Below are 25,902 nucleotides of genomic sequence, written 5' to 3'. Positions count from 1 at the left end.
GCCATCACAGTGGTTTTTCCACATTGAGATCTTTATTCAAAGCCTGCCTGTTTCAATGGAATGTAGATCTATTTGAGGTCCCAAAAAAAATAAGCCAAGGCTGCCTGAACCTACCGGGTGGAGCAGATAAAATATTGGGCCAGATTTTCAGATTAGTTTTGGAACAGGTACAACTAGTGGTCTTCCACTTCAAGATTTTTCCAGCTACATTTTAACACTGGCCTTATTTAGTGCAACCACTGGAGAAACAGGGGAGTAATCCACTTGGTGCAGGAGCATTGTTGCATGCTAAGAATGCCAAATATTAGGAGTTGAATAATTTACAGGTCCTAAAAGTACTGTGGCAGTTCTTGAGGAAGATTAAGTGTGTCAGGGTCAACTGTTGGAGTGGGGAAGCAAATGAATTAGTAAACAGGCATTTGTGCATGTGCGTTATGTTTGAGGGTGAATATTAACATGGAAGAATTACAGAAGTACAGGTGAAGGGGGCAGAGCTTCAAAGGAGAAATTTAAAAGCTTGCAATTGCCCACATGCTGTGGACTTTTAAGTTTTCAAATTTAGTTCCATTTGTTGATTCACTCATGGGTATCATTTGGTTCCCATTCCCATCTCCGGCCTGTTTAATCTAGATGTGGGCAACTCTGAAATTTCTTAATTTTTTATTTCAAACTCTACCCCAATCACCTGCAAATGGTGCTAAAAATATTGTACTTTGAGTCGCATCTGTTTATAATATCCATTCACTTAATGCATGATGCAACTGGCATGACATAAAAGTAATGATATCATGCTGGGAACACACTAAAATGGTTTGTCTACTGCAAATTTCATACAAAACATTGCATGATTACCCCTAAATGTAAACATTTCTGGCCAAATATAGTCAGGTAAATCAATTACATCAATTTAGAGAAGGCTGAAAATGAGAAATGATAATTCCACACCAATTTATAGAAACTTTGATACAAAATTTACAGCACACTTGTGTGTGTGTGTGTGAAATTTAACACGAGAATTCACAGCTGCCAGCTTATAACTTGAAAAGCCCAAGTAGAACAGAGGTGAAGAAAGAAGTCAAATGCTCTTCTAATTACAAGGGCTTCTAGAAATTTACCTGTATAGTGGCAAACAGATTTCACAATTTGTTTTATTTCACTGGTAATACAAAATTAGTGACCTTGCCTGTAACATGTTAGCTTCTATTATCAAGTGAATTGGTTTTGCAATCAGCTTGGCCTTGTTGGCCACACTTTTCTGTCATGTAAAAGGTGTCAATTCAAAACCTATTTTAGCATTTAGGAGTATTAATTAGGCCAACTCATAAAAGGAGTCCTGGCAGAGTCTTACTATTCTTTGAATATGACAAGAAACAAACAACTTCTACTTATTCTTGTCATAACACTCACCTGCAACAAGAGCAGGATCCTGAGGTAGGAAAGTAGATTCTGGCACAGCAATAGCAGAATCAACAAGCAGTTAAAGTTGAGGCAGGCAATGGGCGCTTGGGTCCAAGCTAGTGCAGATCTAAGAACTACTCGTGTAGAATCACTGACACAATGTGAAGACGAGAAAGGAATTCTCTTGGTAGCGAGTTTTGAGAAGATTTGTAGCTCACGTTGAGGTTCTGGATGTGAGTTTGCTCGCTGAGCTGGAAGGTTCGTTTTCAGACGTTTCATCACCATGCTAGGTAACATCAGTGAGCCTCCGACAAAGCGCTGGTGTTATGTCCCGCTTTCTATTTATCTGGTTAGGTTTCCTTGGGTTGGTGATGTCATTTCCTGTTCTTTTTCTCAGGGCATGGCAGATTGGCTCCAAATCAATGTGTTTGTTGATGGAGTTCCGGTTGGAATGCCATGCTTCTCGGAATTCTCATGCGTGTCTCTGTTTGGCTTGTCCTAGGATGGATGTGTTGTCCCAATCAAAGTGGTGTCTTTCCTTATCTGTATGCAAGGATACGAGTGATAGTGGGTCATGTCGTTTTGTGGCTAATTGATGTTCATGTAGTCCGGTGGCTAGCTTTCTGCCAGTTTGTCCAATGTAGTGTTTGTCACAGTTCTTGCAAAGTATTTTGTAGATGACGTTCGTTTTATTTGTTGTCTGTATCGGGTCTTTTAAGTTCATTAGCTGCTGTTTTAGTGTGTTGGTGGGTTTATGGGCTACCCTGATGCCAAGAGGTCCGAGTAGTCTGGCAGTCATTTCGGAAATGTCTTTGATGTAGGGGAGAGTGGTTATGGTTTCTGAGCCCGTTTTGTCTGTTTGTTTGGGTTTATTGCTGAGGAATTGGCGGACTGTGTTCATAGGGTACCCATTCTTTTTGAATACGCTGTATAGGTGATTTTCTTCTGCTCTGCGTAGTTCCTCTGTGCTGCAGTGTGTGGTAGCTCATTGGAATAATGTTCTAATGCAGCTTCATTTGTGGGTGTTGGGATGGTTCTCCTGTAGTTCAGTATTTGGTCCGTATGTGTTGTTTTCCTGTCGACGCTGGTTTGAAGTTCCCCATTGGCTGTTCGCTCTACTGTGACATCTAGGATGTTGTTTTCCTCCTCTTTTGTGAATGTCATGCCAGTAAGGGTATTATTGATGGTCTTGAAGGTTTCCTCTAATTTGTTTTGTTTAGGGATGACAAAGGTGTCATCCACATAGTGGACCCAAAGTTTGGGTTGGATGATTGGCAGAGCTGTTTGTTCGAGTCTCTGCATTACTGCCGCTGCCAAGAACCCTGATATCGGAGATCCCATGGGTGTACCGTTGGTTTGTCTGTAGGTTTTGTTATTGAAAGTGAAGTGGGTGGTGAGGCATAGGTCCACTAGCTTGATGATGTTGTCCTTGCTGATGAGGTTGGTGGTGTCTGGTGTATGTGTCTTCTGTTCTTCTAATAGTGTCATCAGTGTTTCTTTGGCCAGGTTGATGTTGCTGGATGTGAACAGGGCTGTTACGTTAAAGGAGACCATTATTTCATCCTCTTCTACCTTGGTGTCTTTGATGGTGTTCAGGAATTCTTGGGTGGAGCGAATGGAGTGGTGAGAGTCTTCTACTCGGTGTTTTAGTCTTTGGTGTAGTTCCTTGGCTAATCTGTAGGTTGGTGTTCCAGGTAGCGACACTATAGGTCTGAGGGGGGCTCCTGGTTTGTGAATTTTTGGTAGTCCGTAGAAGCGTGGTGTGTTGGATCCATCTGGTTTCATTTTTTGGGACAACACATCCATCCTAGGACAAGCCAAACAGAGACACGCACGAGAATTCCTAGAAGCATGGCATTCCAACCGGAACTCCAACAAACACATTGGCTCCAAATCAATCTACCATGCCCTGAGAAAAAGAAGAGGGGATGACATCACCAACCCAAGGAAACCTAACCAGATAAATAGAAAGCGGGACATAACACCAGCGCTTCGTCGGAGGCTCGCTGATGATGGTGACCAAACGTCTGAAAACGAACCTTCCAGCTCAGTGAGCAAACTCACATCCAGAATTCTCTTGGTGTCCTGGTTTCAATCAATACCCACAGGAAAAAAAGCCTCATAACTCTGTTCATTCTTTATACTGCTGCTGCTTTAATAACTTTCTGCATACCTACATAACTATTGCTTTTCAAAGTAATTAATTGTAACCAAAGCACTTTGAAACATTACTGATTTGTAAATGGGTTAGGTAAATCAGGTTGAGCATTGTGCATACTTTTATTCTTTCGTGAACAGCAGTTGTTCTAGTTTTATAATTTTCTGCCTTTTGACCTTAAGGAAAATGAAAAACCAGCCAACTGTCAAAGCGAACAGGATGCAGCAGAGAATTATTCTGTACTAAGAGGTTGTCCTGACCTATCTGTTTTAGAAGACTATTTCTTGCAAAAACACATCGGTTCAGTCTGGAAACATGAAGCACAGTAACCAAAACTTGCTCATCAGCGCTATATTTTTTTGCTTTTTTTTTGAAGAATCACATAACCTGCTTTCCAATAACTTATGAAACAATTTTAGGTGTCAGTAAACTGTGTGATTTGCTGCTAGTTATTATATATATCAGAATTTTCCCTAATATTAAAGCGTACATTCTGTAATTTGTGCAGTGCTTTTAAATAATTAAGAAATGATTAGTTATTAAATCTTTCTAAATATGGAAGAGATTAACCTGTAGGCAAGAACACCAAATGTCCTGTCTTTTTGAATCAGGTTTCGCATCATGGATACTTCCTGAGGACGAAACAGCTGCAATGGTAAGGTTTGCCCAGGAATCAGAATAACCGCAATTTGAGGAAGAACTGGGAAAGTCGGACAACTGTCTTCATCATGCACGGTCCGGCCGTGAAACTCTTCCATTTCAGTCCCCAGGTACTAAAGGAGCAGAAACAAAAGCATATTTTACATTAAAATTACATTTTTATTGGAAGAACACAGTATTTCACAACATACACTTCACAATACTTAAGAGTGAAGATGTACTTGCTCACGAACATGCTGGCAAACACTTACACATGAGGAAGTAAATATTTTGCAATAGAACTCTGATTGTCTTATGTCTGTTGCATTTAGACAGAATCAACACTGTATTTTCCCACTTACATAGCTCTTTAATCAGAAATTAGTCACAGGAAATAAGGCTTATTTCCTGCTGAGATTATTGTCAATGGGCAGATGGTGATAGTGGCAATGTCTCAGGACCAGTAACCCAGACGCTAAGACTAATATTTGGGGACATGTCTTTAAATAGCACCACAGCAGCTGGTGGAATTAAGTTAATTCCGTTGATTAATACAAAAAGCCTATTTAAAATTGAAAGCAAGTCTGTGAAATGAAATTCAGATTTGTAAATATCCATACAGTTCACTTCTGCACTTTAGAGAAAGAAATCTACCATCTACTTTGGCTCCGACTTGCATGCACACAACAACACGGGTGACTGTTACATTTCGTCTCAAACGGCCTAGCTAGCCACTCACTTGCCTTAAACAGATAATAAAAAAGAATACAGCCAGACAGAAGACCTGGCACCTACTGGGCACTGAAATGCTAACAGCATACCCAGCCCTGTCAACCTTGCAAAATCCTCTTTAACCACTGGGGACAATGCACCAAAATTACAACATCTGTCTTATTGACAAGCTAACTAACAGACTAACAAAGCTTTATTCACTGAATCACACCTTATAATCAATGTCCTAGTGACTACCACATGGCATCAGGTCACATGGGCAAGGAAACCTCCAGCTGAGTACTGCCTCTTGAGCTCCCTTAACTCATTAATCAGTACACCCATCAATAGCAAAATCAACCACAATATGTAACCTCATAACCCAGCAAATTCCCTAATCTACCATGACCAAACTAAGGAATCAACTTTGCTTTAAGGAGAATGAAGGTGGGAATAGCCAGGAGCAGCATGCAAACCTAAAAGAGGTATCAAGCTGGTGAAGCTGTAAAACACCACCACTTACAGGTTATACAATAGAAGTAGAGATAATGGGAACTGCAGATGCTGGAGAATCCGAGATAGCAAAGTGTGGAGCTGGATGAACACAGCAGGTCAAGCAGCATCCCCCTTTTGTGACGAAGGGTCAAGGCCCGAAACATCAGCTTTTGTGCTCCTAAGATGCTGCTTGGCCTGCTGTGTTCCACACTTTATACATAGAAGCAGCTTGCAATATAGTGGACTATGGAATCCTACAATGAACAGATCAAATCAGAGCTCTGTACTGTAGTCAATCATCAATGCAGTGGTATTATAACAGAGGGATGAGCAAACCAAACCAAATCAGCCTCACTATCACTGTAAATTAAAACACCCAATGACCTTCCAAACTCCCCAATAGTTCCTCACCAGACTTCATTAAAAACAGATTTCAGGCATCAAGCTTATAGCTTAAAAATTTATTTAGATAATAACTTTAGATAATAAATTTATTTAGATAATACCTTATTTTATCTGCATTTCACGAAAGTTAACTTTAAAAAAATTCGTTAATGGGATGAAGATGTACTTGCTATGCAGAATTTTTTGCCCAGAGGGCAGCTGAGTGTCAACCACATTGCCATGGGTCTGGAGTCACATGTAGGCCAGATCAGATAAGGATGACAGTTTCCTTCCCTGAAGAAAATTAGTGAACCAGTTGGGCTTTTCTGACAATTGACAATGGATTCATGGTCACCATTAGATTCTTAACTCCAGATTTTTTTTATTGAATTGAAATTCCACCATCTGCCATTCAAACCCGAATCCCCAGAATGTTATCTGGGTCTCTGCGTTAACAGTCTAGCAATAATATCACGAGGCCATCACCGCCCCATAGCCAGTAACAACTAATTTGAAGTCATGCTGAGATATGTTCAGATATTATATAACCGCATATTTTTTCTTTTCCTACTTAGTACAAGAAATTTATGTGCACATTAATGCCTCGTCTGATTCTTCAGATCACTTTGTTCTTCAAATGTTTCAACACAAGAAGCAAGCTTAAAAGCAGAAGTTTCTAGAAACAAATCCTGCCATTCTTATAGTTCTAATATTCTGAAATTTGTACATACAGAATGCGCAGTTGGTAAACTTGGGTCAAAATTGATGGCATTAGGTTTTTCAGTGTCTTCACTGTCATGGTCTTCGACTTCCATCTCAGCAAAGTCATCTTCATCATCTATTAACAGAAGAGAAAACATCTTTGTATCGCTTTAAAATGTCATATCATAACCTTATAGAACATTAATGCAGCCTCAACTGAAGAACTGAACAGTGTCCTTGATGAAGGATGTGAAAGTTTTAGAGAGGGCGCAGAAAATATTTTAGAAAATGATTCCAAGAAGAGGGGGTTCTTCATTATAAGGGTTGGTTGGAAAAGCCAGAGCTTTTATGCTTGGATAAAGAGAACGAGAAAATTGTCAGACAAGTTCAAAATCATGAAGAGCCCAGACCAAATAGAGAGGGAGAAACTGATGCCTTTAGGAAAGGATCAAGCATCAAACTAAAGGCAATTTGATATTTTATGTGACTGATTAGGATCACAGCCTCGGAGAGAGGGGTGAAGGTAAATTCAAATGTTGCTTTTTTAATACAAATTGAATAAACACCAAGTGATAATAAATCGGTGGGGTAAGAAAGAAAGGACAGAAGAGCAGAACTGGATTTTGCAGGAACTTGACTGACCAGATTCGTTCTTTGTTCCCACTATGCTGGGATAGCTTTCAAGAACTGAAGTGCATTGAGATGGATTTCAACACAGTCTAATAGACAACCTTTGGACAAGGTTAAAATAGATTAATTTTGTCACATAGAAATAATATGCAAACAAAAACAAGCAATATCTAAACTAATTGTAGATATTCAGAAACAGTATCAGCAAAGATATCAGGAGCAGAAAATTGATAGTAAATGCAAGAACATTTAAGAAACTTAATATCGCACAGTCCTCTTAAAAAGAAAAGAAAGCCTCAAATTAGTTTTTGTTTTCATTATCATGGTGTGTTGACAAATTGCTGAATAAATCAAAGATTATACACCGATAGCATAGTCAGCATTACACTGAGTTTCCCCACAGTTTGAGTTTTGCTGCCAGGGAATGCAATATTGCACAGTCTGGACAAGTGTAATCAAAATTATATTGCTCAGCAAACCATTTAGGCTCGACACCCTTTAGATCAGAAATAGGACCTCTCTAAACAGGCCAAGAACCTCAAGTATCTCTTCAATCAATCAGAAACTTTAGGGCAACATGCACAGTCTGAACCAGCAAATGTCACAATTTAATGTCAACTTACACAAGGAAAGTAAATAGAAAGAAAGAGGGATGAAAAGATAGAGATAAGAGACAAAAAATGTATTTTTATTCATAGAATGCAACAGAATTTATCGTCCATCTCTAGTTGTCTGTGAGGTCATGGTGAGCTGCCTTCTTAAACCACTGCAATTCATTTGGTGTAAGTAGACCCAAATGCTGAGGATGGAGACTCAATCTTTTGATTCAGAACAGTAAAGGAACAATGACAATTCCAAATCAGGATTGATTGTGGCTCAGGGAGTAACATCCAAGTGATGATTCTTTTTCAACCATTTGCTGTTCTTGACCTTCTAAGCTGTAGTGGTCATGCATTTAGAACGTATCTCACTGGAATGAACTCACCTTAAATTTTTCTGGTAGGTGAAGCATGTATAATAAATACACATTGGTCAATTTTAATGCAGAACTTCTCAGGTAAAACATGTCTTCTTGCAGCTTCCGATGGTGCACGGTAATATAAGTAAAACCAAAGGAGGAAAGGAAATGTTTGACGAACTGCAGGTTAAGTACCAACTTTAAGTACATTTAAGTCATCACTGGACAAGCATATGGAAGTACATGGAATAGTGTAGGTTAGATGGGCTTCAGATTGGTATGGCAGGTCGGCACAACATCGAGGGCCGAAGGGCCTGTACTGTGCTGTAATGTTCTATGTACTGATAGTATGATCAAACAGATACAATTGCACTGATTCACTACAGAAATACAATTCTCAAAAATAGTCCCACTGTTTGAAGAATTTAAGGCAAATTTTAAAATAAAAACCAAAAGAACTGCGGTTGCTGTAAATCAGGAACAAAAAGAAAGTTGCTGGAAAAGCTCAGCAGGTCTGGCAGCATGTGTGGAGTAGAAAACAGAGTTAACGTTTCGGGTCCAGTGATCCTTCCTCAGAACCTAACTGGACCCGAAACGTTAACTCTCTTCTCCACACATGCTGCCAGGCCTGCTGAGCTTTTCCAGCAAATTTTCAAATAACTTTTCTGGTTTTAATCAATTGACCTTGTGAATGTTTAATGTGGCAATTTGCATGTGGCTTGCAAAAATGATACCCACTACAGTATGTACAGTCTAGTCTGATTTCAGATTTCCTCAGCTAAATTATCACCCTCCGAGACATTAAGGCAGATGACTCCTTTCTCTACTTATTCTGCAACAGCAAGAAAATGAAAATCTGTTATGATCCTAAGAAATAGGAAAACGAGCAACAATTTGAATTTTGGAATATCTTATAGAAAGTACAAAATATCTCATAGCAAACAAAAACACAATTAAAAATATTTCACACGTTCAAATGTATTCACACCTATTCAAAACTGAATTCTCAAATCCGCATTGAAATATTCCAAATACAAATTATTTGTATTTCACTGCAATTGTCTTTGACTGACAACTGGTGCAAAAGAAGGATATCTTGTTACAGAGGACTCCAAGTGGAATTAATACTTCTTAAGTGAAAGCACAATAATAGTTGTGAAGCAATGTGTAATCTTTTTAATATTTTCTTAAGTAGAAACATTGTCACATTCCAGTATTAACTGAACAAATAGGCTTCTGTTTCAGAAGGATGAATTCCAGCTCCACAACTTGAACACAATCTAGGCTGACATTTCAATGCAGAAATCAAAGAATGCTACATTGTCATGAATGCCATCTTTTGAACAGGATCAGGAGCCCTTCAGTTATTTAGAAGGATGATTAAAAAATTCTGTAGCCCAATAAAAGAAAGAGAAACCCTCCTCATAAATGCCCATTTCCCAGGCAGCAAGAAAATACAGAAAATAGGAGTAGGCCATTTGGCCCCTCATGATTCAGTCATTTAATTAGGTAACAGCTGATTTGTCCATTCCAAAACATTTCCCAAAATCATCCCATTTTCTTTGATATATTTACTACTTTGAAAAATATCAATTTGAGTCCTGAACATAGTCAATGACTGATCTGCCACAGACCTCGAAGTGAGAACCGCAAAGATTCACCAATTCCTGGGTAAAGAAATTTCTGCTTGCCTCAGTACTGGATAATCCACCCCTTATCCTGAGACTGTCCCCTGGTTCCAGATTCAGCAACGTTCCTTTTGTACATTTTGATTATGTCACATTTGTTCTCCGATGAGTCGCTCAACTCCTACTCATAAGTCAATCCCACCATCACAGTCTGATGAATCTTTGTTGCTAAATGACAAGAAAATCCTTCCTTAGACAAGATGGCCATTCACATTCAATTGAATAGAAATCCAATCAGTACTTTTATTTGCAACGATAATTTTCCACAGCTATTTAAACTACAGCACACACACAATTTTTCCTGTTAATGGGCCCAGTTATCCAATATTTCTTAACTCTGATATATTAATGGATCACCTCAATAGGATAGCTAGTATACAAAGTTGTCAGTCATGAATTAAAATCTCTCTAAGTTTTTGGAGAGTCTACAGCTCTGGTAGCTCTTCTCTAGGAAGGATATTATTAAATTGGAGAAGGCGGAGGAAAGATTGACCAGGACTTACTGGGACGAGGGAGTTTGAGTTATAAGGACAGGGTGCATGAGAGGTTGATGGGTGATCTTACAGAGGTTTATAAATCATGAGGGACACGGATAAGGCGAATAGCGAAGGTCTTTTCCCTAGGGTGGAGGATTTCAAACATAGAGAACATATTTCTTAAGGTGAGAGGATAAAGATTTAAAAGGGATCTGAGGGGCAGTTTTTCACAGACACTGGTTCATATGTGAAATGATCTGCCAATGGAAGTGGCAGATGCAGGAACAGTTACGAAATTTAGAATTCATTTGGACAGGTGCACGATGAGGCAAGGGTTACAGGGATATGGGCCAAACACAGGCAAGTGGGGCTAATTTATTTTGGGCAACCTGATCAGCGTGAACTACTTGGACCAAAGGGTCTGCTTCCACTGTGTATGACTCTAAGTAAAATCTCAAATTTTAACATTATATATAGTCTCAGAACATAAATTTTACAATAATTCATAGAAGAGTTACAGACCAGTCTTACGCGTTAGAATCTCAAATGGTTACTCTGTTGAATTCAGTCATGGCAATAAAACCTAAATTTTGCCTTCCAACAAAACATACTTTCCAGAAGTTGTAACTACATCGAAGGGAAATAAAGGCTGATTTTCCATTTTTCTTTACATGTCTTGGAACAACAAGATTTTCACTATCTCCAAGCATTAAGTATGAAGGAAGCTAGCAAGTTTCAGCATAAACTAGCTGCACTGTAGTTTTTTTTAAATGAAAAAATATTTTCCAATTGTGCCAGTCTGAGCATCACACATAGCCTTATTTTTGAAAGAAAGATACCCACACTAATCCAAGTGAAGAAAGCAGGTATGATATAAAAATGACAAATGTATGAAAACTTTGCAAAGGGCATCTTGTTTCACATTATAAACTGTTCAATTACATATATGTACAAAATGGTTTAATTATGATAAAATCTTCATTTAAATGACTGATGTCATCAAATGGCTATGGATATAGTCTCAGACTATCAGTGATATTTAAATTTGTACATCCTCCATGTCTCGCATAAACTTGGTAAACATTTATGACCAGTGATGTTATCACTGCATCTAATCAAAAATGCATGTTAATTCTAGCTGACAGGTTAATTTTATGTAAGAAGAACCATAATGCAAACAGAGTTACAAACAGCTAACTCTTATTAGATTAAATTGCAACATTATGCCCTAAGTCTTTCCATCCACCTACATTTTACTTCCAGCTCTTCATATTATTTAATTGTTGTCCAATCGTACAATAAATATCTTCTCTCAACAGCCTAACCATCCGTCTTTGAAAACAGCATTCAACGCAGATGTAATTCAGATGACAGATCAGGAAAATCATCATTCTGGGGCTACATCTATGCAGACACGATGAATTAGCAAAAAAAAGGAAATGAATGATTTGCATTTAAAAATTACACCTCTACTGACCATAAAACATTCAAAACTACTTTAAATTCCTGGTTAAAAACTCCAGATTCTCTGAATTTTCATAACAAGTAATAATTCCTATTAGAAATAATCACAAAAGTTGCTTTACTTTTAAAAACATATTTCATCCAACTAAATCTGGAATGGAAGGACCTTGGTGCAACTGCTTCCCAAGACTGTTACAAACTACATTAGATCTCTAAGACGTTATCCAAAGTATTAGTAAAGCAAGACTAATATTTTGTGGACATTACACAAGGGGTTCTCCTGTCACGTGTTCTGGCAACACAAACTGGCTATAAGGTGATTAACAAATAGGGGAACAGTATTTGTCAAATGTGAAGTTTGTGTTGGCTATACCATGATTCTATTGTCGACATCACATGATTGGTTTGCCCTGAGCATGCGCCGATACAGTCCCCACGCTGGCATCAAGGATCCTCGTGCTATGAGAGTACTGTGCGATCCTGCCATGTCACCCAAAAAATACAAGGACAAAACGGCAAGAGTGATAACAAGTAGTGTCCTGGTGATAAATTTGCAGGTAGTGTACTTATAAGAAAGGCTACAACTTTAGAAGCAGCTAGATGGATAAAGCGTTTTGAGCGTAATGAGAGAACAAGTGACATTGCTTGTGCAACTGCAATGAAGGTGTCTACCTTAAGCGCCATTTGAGACAATGCAGAAAAGATTAAAGCCAGCTGTATTGCTGAAACAAGTCTGAGTGCTAGCAAATTTGGGAGGCCACAGATGAAGGAACTGGAAGAGATGGAGCAGCTTCTAAATGTGTGGAAAGAAGATCAAATGAAGAAGTGCTCTGGGACCACACTTCCCACCATAAAAGAGAAAGCCTTAGCAATTTATGAAGATTTAACAACAAAAGCTGAAAATCCTGCAGATGTGCCTGCCTTTAGCAAAGGCTGGTTTGCTGGTTTTAAGAATGGCTATGCTTTTCATAACCTAAGGTTATGTGGCGAAGCTGCCAGCACAGACTAGGCGCATGCAATTGCATTTCCTCACATAGTAAAACAATTACTTATTAAAGAAGGTTAAAACTTAAGACCAAATTTTCAATTTGGATGAGACAGGTTTATACTGGAAGTGAATGTCATCAAGAACCTACATTTCTATGAATGAAACACATGTTCCAGATTTAAGTGGGTACCAATGCCAGTGGAGAATTAAAGCTTAAGCCTGTGGTGGTGTACCACTGCCAACCCGCGAGCCTTGAAAGGTTAGATTAAGTTTATTCTAGGCATCTACTTTAGGTCAGGCAAAAGAAGTCTGATGACTGGAGAAAATGTTTCTGATCTTGTTGTTTTTGAAAGTGTTACTATTAAGCAATGCAAGAAAAAATATGTAGAATTCAAGATTCTCCACATCCTGGATAATATGCCAAACCATCCTCAGACGATTGGTGAGTTTTCTGAAAATATCAAAGAGCAATTTCTAACCCCAAATACAATCTCTCTCCTTCAACCCATGGGCCAAGGTGCCACAGCAGCTTTCAAAGCTTATTATTTAAGATGCACATTTAAGAAGCTGACTGCAGCCACTGAGGGGCATAAGGACACTGCTCCTCAATTTTGGAAGAGCTTTAATACCAAGAATGCAATTGATATTATCGGAGGTCTGGGGTGATGTCAGTGAGGACTGCTTGCATGCAGTTTGGTGGAAACTTCTCCCAGATTTTTTCCAAGATTCAAAAAGCTTTGATTCTTGGGAGCTCTTCTGACGGATCAAAGAACATGGTGCTGATTGTGCAAAGCAAGTTGGATTTGAAGAAGCCGAGAGCGAGAAGTTAAAGAGCTGATTCAATCTCACTGTGAAGACCTCTCCACGGCTGATCTGCAATAACTTGTTGCTGAGGAGAAAGTGGAAGCTGGAGATGTAGTAGTAGTAGCAGTAGTAGTCCAGGATGCAGCACCACGAGAGCTTTCTACTTCTGCTTTATTTTCTATCCTGGGGGAAATTGAGACGCATTTGCAACGATTAGAGGACAATGATTACAATGCAGGATACAGCAGGGTAGAAGTTTCTGAAGAAAGATCTTCTTTGGCATGCTATGAACTGCTTCTTCATGAACGAAGAAAGAGGGAAAAGCAGCAAAACCTGGATGTCTTTTTTAAGCCAACTCCCAAGAAACAGTCAAAAGTCAATGAACCACAGCCATCAACATGTGGATTAACTATTTTTTGCCCTAACTCTGCAAACAAAACTGCACCTGAAGGTGTTGATAATGACAACCCTCTGTCACTGCATCAACAACACAGCTACCTCAGAACCTCCTCCCCATCAAGTTACCTTGATAATTTCTCAAGACAAGGTGATGAGTTTACTGTTATTTCATTATTATATGTGAATTAAACATTCAAACTGTGCTATCCTTTGTGTTATGCTTCAGAAATAATTTGAATGATTGAGTTTGTTTTTGCTGGTCTGCCCCTAACCCCCCTTTTCTCATAGGCTCCATTATTTCTATGTTGAGATTTTTCATATTGCCTCTTCTCACAATGACACAACTATCGCATTATAGCAGAACCTCTGTACAGATTTCCAGAAATCTAAAGTTGTATCACACACTGAATAAGTGTTCGAAGAATCACTAGCTTCAGCTAGGAAGGATGAAATGTACATAAATTCAAAGCCAAGGTCACCTTCATAACCACCAACGCTGAATCCTTCACACTGCTCTGAAGCTGGTCTGAACAACAGATGGCAGTTTTTATAAGACATCTCCCTAATGAAGCAGAAATATTGATATATACTGATCCTATCATAGCTTACGGAAACATAGAATTTGGGAGCAAGAGGTGGCAGTCACTGACCCTTTGAGCCTGTTTTACCTTTCAATTTTTCATGGTTGATCTGTGATCTTAATTCCACTTCCCTGCCTCACCTCCCTGGATCTTCAACACCTGTGTCTATCAAAATGAGATAAGCCTTGAATGAATTCAATTGTCCAATTTCTTGTGATTTCTGGGGAAGAAAATTCAACAGGCTAATGATCCTCAGAGTAAATTCTCCTCATATCTTTCTTAAAATTCAGATAGTGTTAAACTGTATCCCCTAGTCATAGCCTCCTCCAAGAGGATACATTTGCCAGGTATCCAACCCATGAATGGTGAGGTAAGTGAATTTCTTCCTGAAGGCTTTTGGTCGATATAGATTTCAGCTCATCCAGAAGGGTTGCATTTGCTCACTCACCCTTAAATGCTGTGAGCCAAGGGGAATACAAACTACAGCACTCTTGTCTGACAGAAACTGAACTCTTTGAAATATTTATCAACAACTCCACTGTGCACCATACCACTCAATGCAGGCATAAGCAATTCAACTGGAAAACAAATCTTGAAACATTTTTACCAATGCAGCAGAAGGCAATGAAAAGCAGCCAGTAAGTAAGCCGATAAAATCAATTGATAACCTGTTAAATGATTTTGGCAAGCCTTTCCGTTCTGCTGCTGAACAAATGCTCAGCTTTTTGGAACTTTAAGAGAGGGCACAAGCAGCAGCATTCAAGTGGAAAATGACTGGAGGATGTATCTTGCATGCATAAAATCATCTCTAATACATTCACCAATGTCCATGAAACCTGCCTGAAGACCTGGTGAGCTCTCAACAGCATAAGCAAGATGAATACGCTGATTCTGCTGGGACTATCCAGTTTTTCTAGCTTGTCTTTGTTCTTGCTGTTGTTTCCTTTTAACATCACTATTTGAAATTGGTCCCCAGATGATTCCTTCTTGTGCATGTTTCTCCCAGTTGTGGACATGCTACATTTTCAGAGAACTCAAGAGTCCTTGAACCTAAGCTTGGACAATTATGAGGTAGGTTGAAAGTAAACTGAATACATGACCACCTTAGGGATTTTTGTTTTTTGTAATACGTACCACACATTCACTTCACAAAAACTGGGGTCTGCTCAGAGCTTCAATTCCGGATATTGCTGCTCTCTGCAGTACCTATGTGTTGGGCACTTAAGATTATTGTGAGCATCAAATGAGAAAGCAAAGACATCTCTTGGAGATTCTATCAAAGGCTTAACATGTCTGAAGCAAGCAGCTCATATGGACAAAATAGGCAGTTAAGTTTTGTACACGGCAGGTCTTGGTTTCTGTTTGATACTCATTTCCTCCACAGATTTCTGTACAAACAGGAAAATACTGATCTGATCCTAATAATTTGATTTGCCACCTTGCTGTCAAGTCAGACATCTCTGAAAATTCTACTTCAGAGGAAAGTTATCTGTGGTCTTCTGGGTTGTGTCATTTATTTATAGGAGGTGGGTTATAGTCAGAATTTGTTTCTGGTTTGGTGGTTTTGTCTTCCTCAGGTCAACACTTAGCCAATGGCTATCAGTCACTTTTCAAAAACAATCCATGACACTTTGAAGGCCATGCTCAGAATGGGACATGGGCATAGTCATAAGCACACAGTACTACTTAATAGATTGAAACAAACTATACCTAATGAATTCTTGGAAGGATTTAATACAAAAGATCCCACAGCCATGCCCCTCAACTTCAACACAGCAAGCACAATAAGGGAAGTTTAATATTCAATGCTTGACATTAAGTTTGGCTTTATATGTCATGATCAAACTCCTTAATGTTCTCCTAAGTGCTAGCTTACATATCAGATTCCTTCCCCTCAAAATATTATTTTACTCTATGTCCAGACTATAATTTCTATTTTTCTCTTGCTTTCCTACGGAACTGTACTTAAACTCCATGGAAGTTCCCAAATGGCAAGTATGTCATTTTGTAGGAGGAGCAGTAGTGTCCCTACATCTGGACCAGAAGACAATTCAAGTCCCCCTAGCATCAGGAGGATGCCATAGTGCCCAAACTGAAATATCTGTCTTTTCTCCGGTAAAGAGACCCAAAACTTCATTCAAGACTCCAGGTGGGGTCTCACCAAAACCCTTTATAAATGCAATAGTACATCCCAATTCCTGAACTCAAATCCTCCTGTAATGAAGGTCAATATAAATTTGCCTTCTTAAATCGCTTATTGTACTTGCCTGTCTGCTTTCACTGACTGGTGTACAAGAAAACCAAAATCCCTTTGCACATTCACAATTTCCAATATATCATTTAAATAATACCTTCTTTTTCCAAAATGAAAGGTTAACTTTACATTTTGTTATACTTGTAAAACATCTGCCATGTTTGTGCACTCAAATTATTTAAATCACCTTGAAGTCTCATTCTGTCCTCTGCACAACCTCACTCAATGTTGGAGATAATGGGAACTGCAGATGCTGGAGAATTCCAAGATAATAAAATGTGAGGCTGGATGAACACAGCAGGCCAAGCAGCATCTCAGGAGCACAAAAGCTCAGGTTGTGTTGTCAGCGAACTTGGAAATGTCACATTTGATTCCAGATCATTTATATATCATGATTAGTTGAGGCCCAAGCACTGATACGTGTGATACCCCACTTGTCACTGCCTGCCACTTGGATAAAAAGAGCTACTTACTCCAATGTCTCTTCCTGTCAACCAATTCTCAATGCCAACATATTATCTATTATTCCCATGTGCTTTAACTTTACCCACTAACCTTTTGTGAAGGACCTTATCAAAAGCTTTCTGAAAATCCAAATACACCAGTTTTCCCTCATCTATTCTACTAGGTACAATGTCAAAAGTTTTCAGTTTATATTAAGCATGATTTCATTCAATAAAGGAATGGTGATTTTGTCCAATCCTATTAACACTTTTGAATGTTCTGTTATCATATCTGTCTGATGTGGTACTTCTTCAAGCAACAGAAAATAAAAACTGAATTTCTTTTTTTACATCTTTAATTAAATCTTATCATGCAAAGGACTGAAAACTGTGACCAGTTATAAAATTTTACCCTAACCTGAAATCTGAGCAGCCAAGATTAGTTCTGGGAATGACACAGAGTTCCTGATAAAAACTGACAAATCTTTACAGTTATAAAAGAGCTATACAGCCACTTTGTAAGAGGAGATAAATTCAGACCGTAAAACAAAACATGGCAAAATGAGTCAGGAAAGTGGAGATGAAAATGGAGAGTAGAAAGATCCAAATTTCATGTAATTTAGAAATGAAGCACAGTTGAAGCTATTGATTTGCTGCACAGCACAATAATAAACTATTTTTGAAGTGCAGATATAATTGCCACACAAACACCTACTGCAACGTAATAACAAACCATTTCTTAGCAAAGTTCGTTGGGAAACAAGTGGCCAAGACAGAAGATAACTTCAGCATTGTGGATAAAAGTGCCTCTAAACCACACAGAAATCCAAGCATTCTCATGCAGGTTGAGTACAAGTCAGTCACCTGATAAGACAGAAACAGACCTGCACACTTAAACGAACAGAAAAAAAAAGAGAAAATGTGGATCTTAAAGATAAAGTTACCATAGTCCTAACGCACCACAGGGCTGCTCTGTCTTCTCAGAGAGATGACTGGTGGTTATTTAATCCAAGGCTTCAAGCAAGGGGAGAGGTTGAAAGGGACTGTCCTTCATGGTCAGCACAGCTAGTTCAGAAACTGAAACCACGCATGTCCATCTGGGCCTCCTGCACTGCCACAATGATGCCACCCGAAGGTTGCAGGAACAGCAACTCATATTCCGCCTGGGAACCCTGCAGCCATATGGTATCAATGTGGACTTCACCAGTTTCAAAATCTCCCCTTCCCCTACTGCATCCCTAAACCAGCCCAGTTCGTCCCCTCCCCCCACTGCACCACACAACCAGCCCAGCTCTTCCCCCCCACCCACTGCATCCCAAAACCAGTCCAACCTGTCTCTGCCTCCCTAACCGGTTCTTCCTCTCACCCATCCCTTCCTCCCACCCCAAGCCGCACCCCCAGCTACCTACTAACCTCATCCCACCTCCTTGACCTGTCTGTCTTCCCTGGACTGACCTATCCCCTCCCTACCTCCCCACCTACACTCTCTCCACCTATCTTCTTTACTCTCCATCTTCGGTCCACCTCCCCCTCTCTCCCTATTTATTCCAGTTCCCTCTCCCATCCCCCTCTCTGATGAAGGGTCTAGGCCCGAAACGTCTGCTTTTGTGCTCCTGAGATGCTGCTTGGCCTGCTGTGTTCATCCAGCCTCACATTTTATTACCATGCAACTGATATTACTTTGCATCAAGTAATGTTCCAGTCAACTGAACAAAACTAACACAGGATTATATGGCTTTCTTTGTTAAACAGAGAGCTGGAGGTATCTCAACTTTACCTTTACCTCTGAAAGACGGCATTTAGAAATTGAACCAACGCTGTTGGCATTACTTTGGATTGTAAGCCAACCCTCCAAACAACTGAGGGAAACAAAGCCTGTGGATCATATGGCATTCTCTGTTAAACTGAGAGCACTGGAGATACTTCAATTTTAACATGCTCCGTGAAAGGTGGCATTTAGAAACTATAGCAAAGTCTCGTAAAATGCAAACTGCACTCAAGATCAAAGTTTGCTTCAGAAGCTGGTGTCCAAATGTATTCTTAAGGCTTCCAAGGTCGTCTAACAAGAGCTCTCAATAGCTGAAACATCATGTTGGACCTCTTGCACTCTGATTCATCTCGCCTTTTGATTATTTTCTGCCCTTGTTTGTGACTTTTAAATAATGTTAATCTGGATTCCCACATCTCCTGGTGTTTCTATACTTCCTAGCCACAGCAAAAGGCACTACCACGAGTTATACACAAAGACAGAAATTGCTGGAAAAGCTCAGCAGGCTGGCTGCGAAGCAAAATCAAAGTTAACAATTCAAGCCCAATGACCCTTCCTCAGAAAGAAGAGTTAATCGTTAACTCTGGTTTCTCACTGCTATTGCTGACCTTAACTAACATTATATAAACTGTTATCAACACATTGCATTATTAGCACAATATATTCCTACATTCAGAAATATTAAAGGAGGTTTTTTCCAAATCAAAATGAACTAGAATACAAAATTATTCACTGTTACCAGGTATAAAAAAAAACTGAAAATCTTAAATCAACTGAGGATTTGAGAAATATTCATTAACAAATATTAGGGAATAATGAGGCATATACATCAATATTGAAATATTTCAAAGGCTACTAACTAACAACCGTAGATTGCAAAGGTGCCTTGAGCTGGAATCATATTCAGGAAAGAATGTCACTCACATCGTTCCCTTGATTCATTCTTCAACTTCGCCCCATGCTCTCTCCTGAGCAACATTCCCACCTCTACCTCACTCCCATCCTTAGCTTCCTTCTGATCACTGCTCCCTCCCCAAACTCCTTCATCCCCTATACAACTCTTTCAGCTCTCCTTCCCCACCTCCCTCCATCACCCCTCCTCATCCTCCCACTCCACCCCAGCTTCCATATGACTCCCCCAACATCCACCTGTTTCAGCCCACAGCTCCCTGCCCCTCCCCAGTGCCCCCCTTTCTCCTTCCCTCTCCCCCCACCCAGATCCCCGTCTGCCACCCCTCCCCCCCTTTCTCCTTCCCTCTCCCCCCACCCAGATCCCCGTCTGCCACCCCTCCCCCCCTTTCTCCTTCCCTCTCCCCCCACCCAGATCCCCGTCTGCCACCCCTCCCCCCCTTTCTCCTTCCCTCTCCCCCCACCCAGATCCCCGTCTGCCACCCCTCCCCCCCTTTCTCCTTCCCTCTCCCCCCACCCAGATCCCCGTCTGCCACCCCTCCCCCCCTTTCTCCTTCCCTCTCCCCCCACCCAGATCCCCGTCTGCCACCCCTCCCCCCCTTTCTCCTTCCCTCTCCCCCCACCCAGATCCCCGTCTGCCACCCCTCCCCCCCTTTCTCCTTCCCTCTCCCCCCACCCAGATCCCCGTCTGCCACCCCTCCCCCCCTTTCTCCTTCCCTCTCCCCCCACCCAGATCCCCGTCTGCCACCCCTCCCCCCCTTTCTCCTTCCCTCTCCCCCCACCCAGATCCCCGTCTGCCACCCCTCCCCCCCTTTCTCCTTCCCTCTCCCCCCACCCAGATCCCCGTCTGCCACCCCTCCCCCCCTTTCTCCTTCCCTCTCCCCCCACCCAGATCCCCGTCTGCCACCCCTCCCCCCCTTTCTCCTTCCCTCTCCCCCCACCCAGATCCCCGTCTGCCACCCCTCCCCCCCTTTCTCCTTCCCTCTCCCCCCACCCAGATCCCCGTCTGCCACCGCTCCCCCCCTTTCTCCTTCCCTCTCCCCCCACCCAGATCCCCGTCTGCCACCCCTCCCCCCCTTTCTCCTTCCCTCTCCCCCCACCCAGATCCCCGTCTGCCACCCCTCCCCCCCTTTCTCCTTCCCTCTCCCCCCACCCAGATCCCCGTCTGCCACCCCTCCCCCCCTTTCTCCTTCCCTCTCCCCCCACCCAGATCCCCGTCTGCCACCCCTCCCCCCCTTTCTCCTTCCCTCTCCCCCCACCCAGATCCCCGTCTGCCACCCCTCCCCCCCTTTCTCCTTCCCTCTCCCCCCACCCAGATCCCCGTCTGCCACCCCTCCCCCCCTTTCTCCTTCCCTCTCCCCCCACCCAGATCCCCGTCTGCCACCCCTCCCCCCCTTTCTCCTTCCCTCTCCCCCCACCCAGATCCCCGTCTGCCACCCCTCCCCCCTTTCTCCTTCCCTCTCCCCCCACCCAGATCCCCGTCTGCCACCCCTCCCCCCCTTTCTCCTTCCCTCTCCCCCCACCCAGATCCCCGTCTGCCACCCCTCCCCCCCAGTGCCCCCCTTTCTCCTTCCCTCTCCCCCCACCCAGATCCCCGTCTGCCACCCCTCCCCCCCAGTGCCCCCCTTTCTCCTTCCCTCTCCCCCCACCCAGATCCCCGTCTGCCACCCCTCCCCCCCAGTGCCCCCCTTTCTCCTTCCCTCTCCCCCCACCCAGATCCCCGTCTGCCACCCCTCCCCCCCAGTGCCCCCCTTTCTCCTTCCCTCTCCCCCCACCCAGATCCCCGTCTGCCACCCCTCCCCCCCAGTGCCCCCCTTTCTCCTTCCCTCTCCCCCCACCCAGATCCCCGTCTGCCACCCCTCCCCCCCAGTGCCCCCCTTTCTCCTTCCCTCTCCCCCCACCCAGATCCCCGTCTGCCACCCCTCCCCCCCAGTGCCCCCCTTTCTCCTTCCCTCTCCCCCCACCCAGATCCCCGTCTGCCACCCCTCCCCCCCAGTGCCCCCCTTTCTCCTTCCCTCTCCCCCCACCCAGATCCCCGTCTGCCACCCCTCCCCCCCAGTGCCCCCCTTTCTCCTTCCCTCTCCCCCCACCCAGATCCCCGTCTGCCACCCCTCCCCCCCAGTGCCCCCCTTTCTCCTTCCCTCTCCCCCCACCCAGATCCCCGTCTGCCACCCCTCCCCCCCAGTGCCCCCCTTTCTCCTTCCCTCTCCCCCCACCCAGATCCCCGTCTGCCACCCCTCCCCCCCAGTGCCCCCCTTTCTCCTTCCCTCTCCCCCCACCCAGATCCCCGTCTGCCAACCCTCCCCCCCAGTGCCCCCCTTTCTCCTTCCCTCTCCCCCCACCCAGATCCCCGTCTGCCAACCCTCCCCCCCAGTGCCCCCCTTTCTCCTTCCCTCTCCCCCCACCCAGATCCCCGTCTGCCAACCCTCCCCCCCAGTGCCCCCCTTTCTCCTTCCCTCTCCCCCCACCCAGATCCCCGTCTGCCACCCCTCCCCCCCAGTGCCCCCCTTTCTCCTTCCCTCTCCCCCCACCCAGATCCCCGTCTGCCACCCCTCCCCCCCAGTGCCCCCCTTTCTCCTTCCCTCTCCCCCCACCCAGATCCCCGTCTGCCAACCCTCCCCCCCAGTGCCCCCCTTTCTCCTTCCCTCTCCCCCCACCCAGATCCCCGTCTGCCACCCCTCCCCCCCAGTGCCCCCCTTTCTCCTTCCCTCTCCCCCCACCCAGATCCCCGTCTGCCAACCCTCCCCCCCAGTGCCCCCCTTTCTCCTTCCCTCTCCCCCCACCCAGATCCCCGTCTGCCACCCCTCCCCCCCCAGTGCCCCCCTTTCTCCTTCCCTCTCCCCCACCCAGATCCCCGTCTGCCACCCCTCCCCCCCCAGTGCCCCCCTTTCTCCTTCCCTCTCCCCCCACCCAGATCCCCGTCTGCCACCCCTCCCCCCCCAGTGCCCCCCCTCCCCCCCCAGTGCCCCCCTTTCTCCTTCCCTCTCCCCCCACCCAGATCCCCGTCTGCCACCCCTCCCCCCCCAGTGCCCCCCCTCCCCCCCCAGTGCCCCCCTTTCTCCTTCCCTCTCCCCCCACCCAGATCCCCGTCTGCCACCCCTCCCCCCCCAGTGCCCCCTTTCTCCTTCCCTCTCCCCCCACCCAGATCCCCGTCTGCCACCCCTCCCCCCCAGTGCCCCCCTTTCTCCTTCCCTCTCCCCCCACCCAGATCCCCGTCTGCCACCCCTCCCCCCCCAGTGCCCCCCTTTCTCCTTCCCTCTCCCCCCACCCAGATCCCCGTCTGCCACCCCTCCCCCCCAGTGCCCCCCTTTCTCCTTCCCTCTCCCCCCACCCAGATCCCTGTCTGCCACCCCTCCCCCCCAGTGCCCCCCTTTCTCCTTCCCTCTCCCCCCACCCAGATCCCCGTCTGCCACCCCTCCCCCCCAGTGCCCCCCTTTCTCCTTCCCTCTCCCCCCACCCAGATCCCCGTCTGCCACCCCTCCCCCCCAGTGCCCCCCTTTCTCCTTCCCTCTCCCCCCACCCAGATCCCCGTCTGCCAACCCTCCCCCCCAGTGCCCCCCTTTCTCCTTCCCTCTCCCCCCACCCAGATCCCCGTCTGCCACCCCTCCCCCCAGTGCCCCCCTTTCTCCTTCCCTCTCCCCCCGCCCAGATCCCCCTCTATCCTCCTTTCCCTCAGTCCCCTCCCCTCTTCCTCATCCCCGTTCCTCCTCAGATTCCCCTCCACCCAGTTCCCTCACGCACTTAGATCTTGTGGTTTTTCCATAAGTAGCTACAACCTTACTCTAATCCAAACCTTCTCGGCCCTCCCCCCTTCCCCCCAGTGCTCTCGTCCTCCGGAGACAGAGGTACCTACCCGACACAGGCACCAACAGCCGGTTCTCATCACCTCCACCGTCTTCTTCCTCCGCCATCTTGGTTGTTTATCTCAGTGCATTCTGGGGCACATACGCACCCCAAGCATGGCGCGCGTGCGCAGCGGGGCTGATGTTGGCGGCGCCCCCTGAAGTCTGTTCCAGGAATGACCAGAAGGGCAACTCTGCAGTCTGATGGAATGCTACAGCAGTCAGTGGTTTACAGAATCTAGGTTTTCTTTCGATATATCAGACACCATTAGTATACAGCATGCTCTTTGAAAGAATTCTAGTTCTCCAATTAAAATTGGATTTTAATATTGGAATTAAAAATAATGAAAATTAATATTGGATTTGCTCCCTTCAGGGCAGAGCAACTCTTCTGTGTAAAACAATAAGTTTCTTCTGGTTCATTGATAGTAAATGTGGAGCTGGATGAACACAGCAGGCCAAGCAGTATCTTAGGACATGCTGTGTTCATCCAGTTCCACACTTTGTTATCTCGGATTCTCCAGTATCTGCAGCTCCCATTATCTCTGATCACCATCTTCTGGTTTATTTGCTGATCATCTTTATGTATGCACCCCCAAATTATTTTTTGTAGAATATGAAATCTTACAGGGAAACAGTCCAATTATATTATTGGAAACAATTTTTTTCCATCCAATAAAATGAGCTTATGTCTGCAACAATTTTTTTTGACAAGTTCTCACGAACAGTTGAACCCCCATTAACAGAATGATTAAATTAGTAACTGAAATTTTTGGGTATTTCTAGTCATGAAATTGCAACCACTAAACAAACCAAGTGATCACACAGTCACTACAATCAGGTCATTCAGCTTTGATAAAGTTGCAGTATGTGGTGGAAAACTGAAACATTAGATTTTAGACACTTGTCTTCACTCTCACAATGTTGGCAGAAAAATATTGTTGGGCTAACATCAAGGTTAAAAAAAAATGTATAAAGCAGATTCGTCAAGTTCATTTAGTTCATCTACTTTCATTCTGGTTGCTGTATGATACAACATAGTAATTGTGTAGGTGGCAGTCATGGACACTGTTCATTAGTTCACAGTCACAATAATAGTGAAGACAAATTGCATTCAAACATTTCTATGGAATGAATGAAGAGGGGCAACATAAACTAAATGGCATAATTTTAAGGGGATACAAGACTGAAGGGATATAGGAGTAGATATAGGTAAATAATTGAACTATGGCAATATGTTGATAAAGTTACCTAAAAAAACGAATGTGGGATCTTTGGCTATATGATCTGAGAAATAGAGAATAAAATCATAGAACTTTTGCTAAAACTTTCTAAAACATGGCTATCTATCAAATGGATCATTGTATTCAATTTTAGGCACTGCACTTAATAAAGGATATCAAAACCTTCAAGAAAAGCAATATTAGGATGGTTCCAAGGATGAGGAACTTTGGTTACATTTAGACATTGCAGAAGCTGGCGTAGTTCACCCGAGAGCATTGAAGTCTAAGAGGAAATTTGATAGACATACTCAAAATTATAGATGATTTTGGTAGGCCAAATGAGGAGAAACTGTTACCAATAGCAGAACATTCGGTAACCAGTAGGTATATAGTTAAGGTGATTGTCAAAAGAACTGGATGCAACATGAAGAAATGTCTTTTAGTCAGTGAATTGCTGTGTTCTGGAAAGCTCTGCCTGAAAGGGTAATGGCAGTAGATTCAGTGGTCATATTCAAAAAAAGATTTTATGGCTATTTAATGGGACAGAATTACAGGGTGTTAGGGAAAAGAGCAGAGGAGTGGGATTAATTACTTAGTTCTACGATAGAGGCAGAGCAGGCTTGCTGGCCAAATGACCTCCTTCTGTGATGTATCTTTCGGTGATTCTATGTCAATGTATTTTAATCACAGTAAAAGACACTCAGTCATAAAGTGAGAATACCTTGTGATCAGTAGAACTCAAATATCCAGCAGATGAATTTGCTGTCATCTAAAAGAACTCACCAACAGGTTTATACTCATGCATGGGTCTATTATCCCTGCACTTGGTACGAAAAGATATTATTTCTTTTGGATGACCAATTGTTGTAATCTAGCATTAATGAAAAATTGCGTTATATGTAGTCTTCATTATTATTATTATTTTGTTCTTTAAGAAAATATTTCTTCTTTACCCCATTTTCTTACCTACTTTTGTGACTTTTCAAGG

The 25,902-nt window shown here is 43.4% G+C and overlaps 1 protein-coding gene across 2 annotated transcripts in view; it reads right to left on the bottom strand.

Moving 5' to 3' along the window:
* crbn (cereblon) overlaps positions 1–23,791 on the bottom strand; it is a 49,091-nt gene extending 25,300 nt beyond the window's left edge. For both annotated transcript variants that reach the window (XM_048547562.2, XM_059649902.1), the window contains exons 1-3: positions 23,703–23,791; positions 6,517–6,623; positions 4,127–4,329 (exon numbers count right to left, since the gene is read on the bottom strand). In XM_048547562.2, coding sequence (XP_048403519.2) covers positions 4,127–4,329; positions 6,517–6,623; positions 23,703–23,760 — 368 coding nt within the window. In that variant the 5' untranslated portion in view covers positions 23,761–23,791. The remainder of the gene's footprint in view (positions 1–4,126; positions 4,330–6,516; positions 6,624–23,702) is intronic.
* Positions 23,792–25,902: the final 2,111 nt, after the last annotated feature.

The sequence above is a fragment of the Stegostoma tigrinum genome, chromosome 11 (genome assembly GCF_030684315.1).
Source record: "Stegostoma tigrinum isolate sSteTig4 chromosome 11, sSteTig4.hap1, whole genome shotgun sequence".
Taxonomy (NCBI): domain Eukaryota; kingdom Metazoa; phylum Chordata; class Chondrichthyes; order Orectolobiformes; family Stegostomatidae; genus Stegostoma; species Stegostoma tigrinum.
The sequence above is the reverse complement of the archived record's forward strand: the minus strand, read 5'-3'. Positions and strand labels throughout refer to the sequence as shown.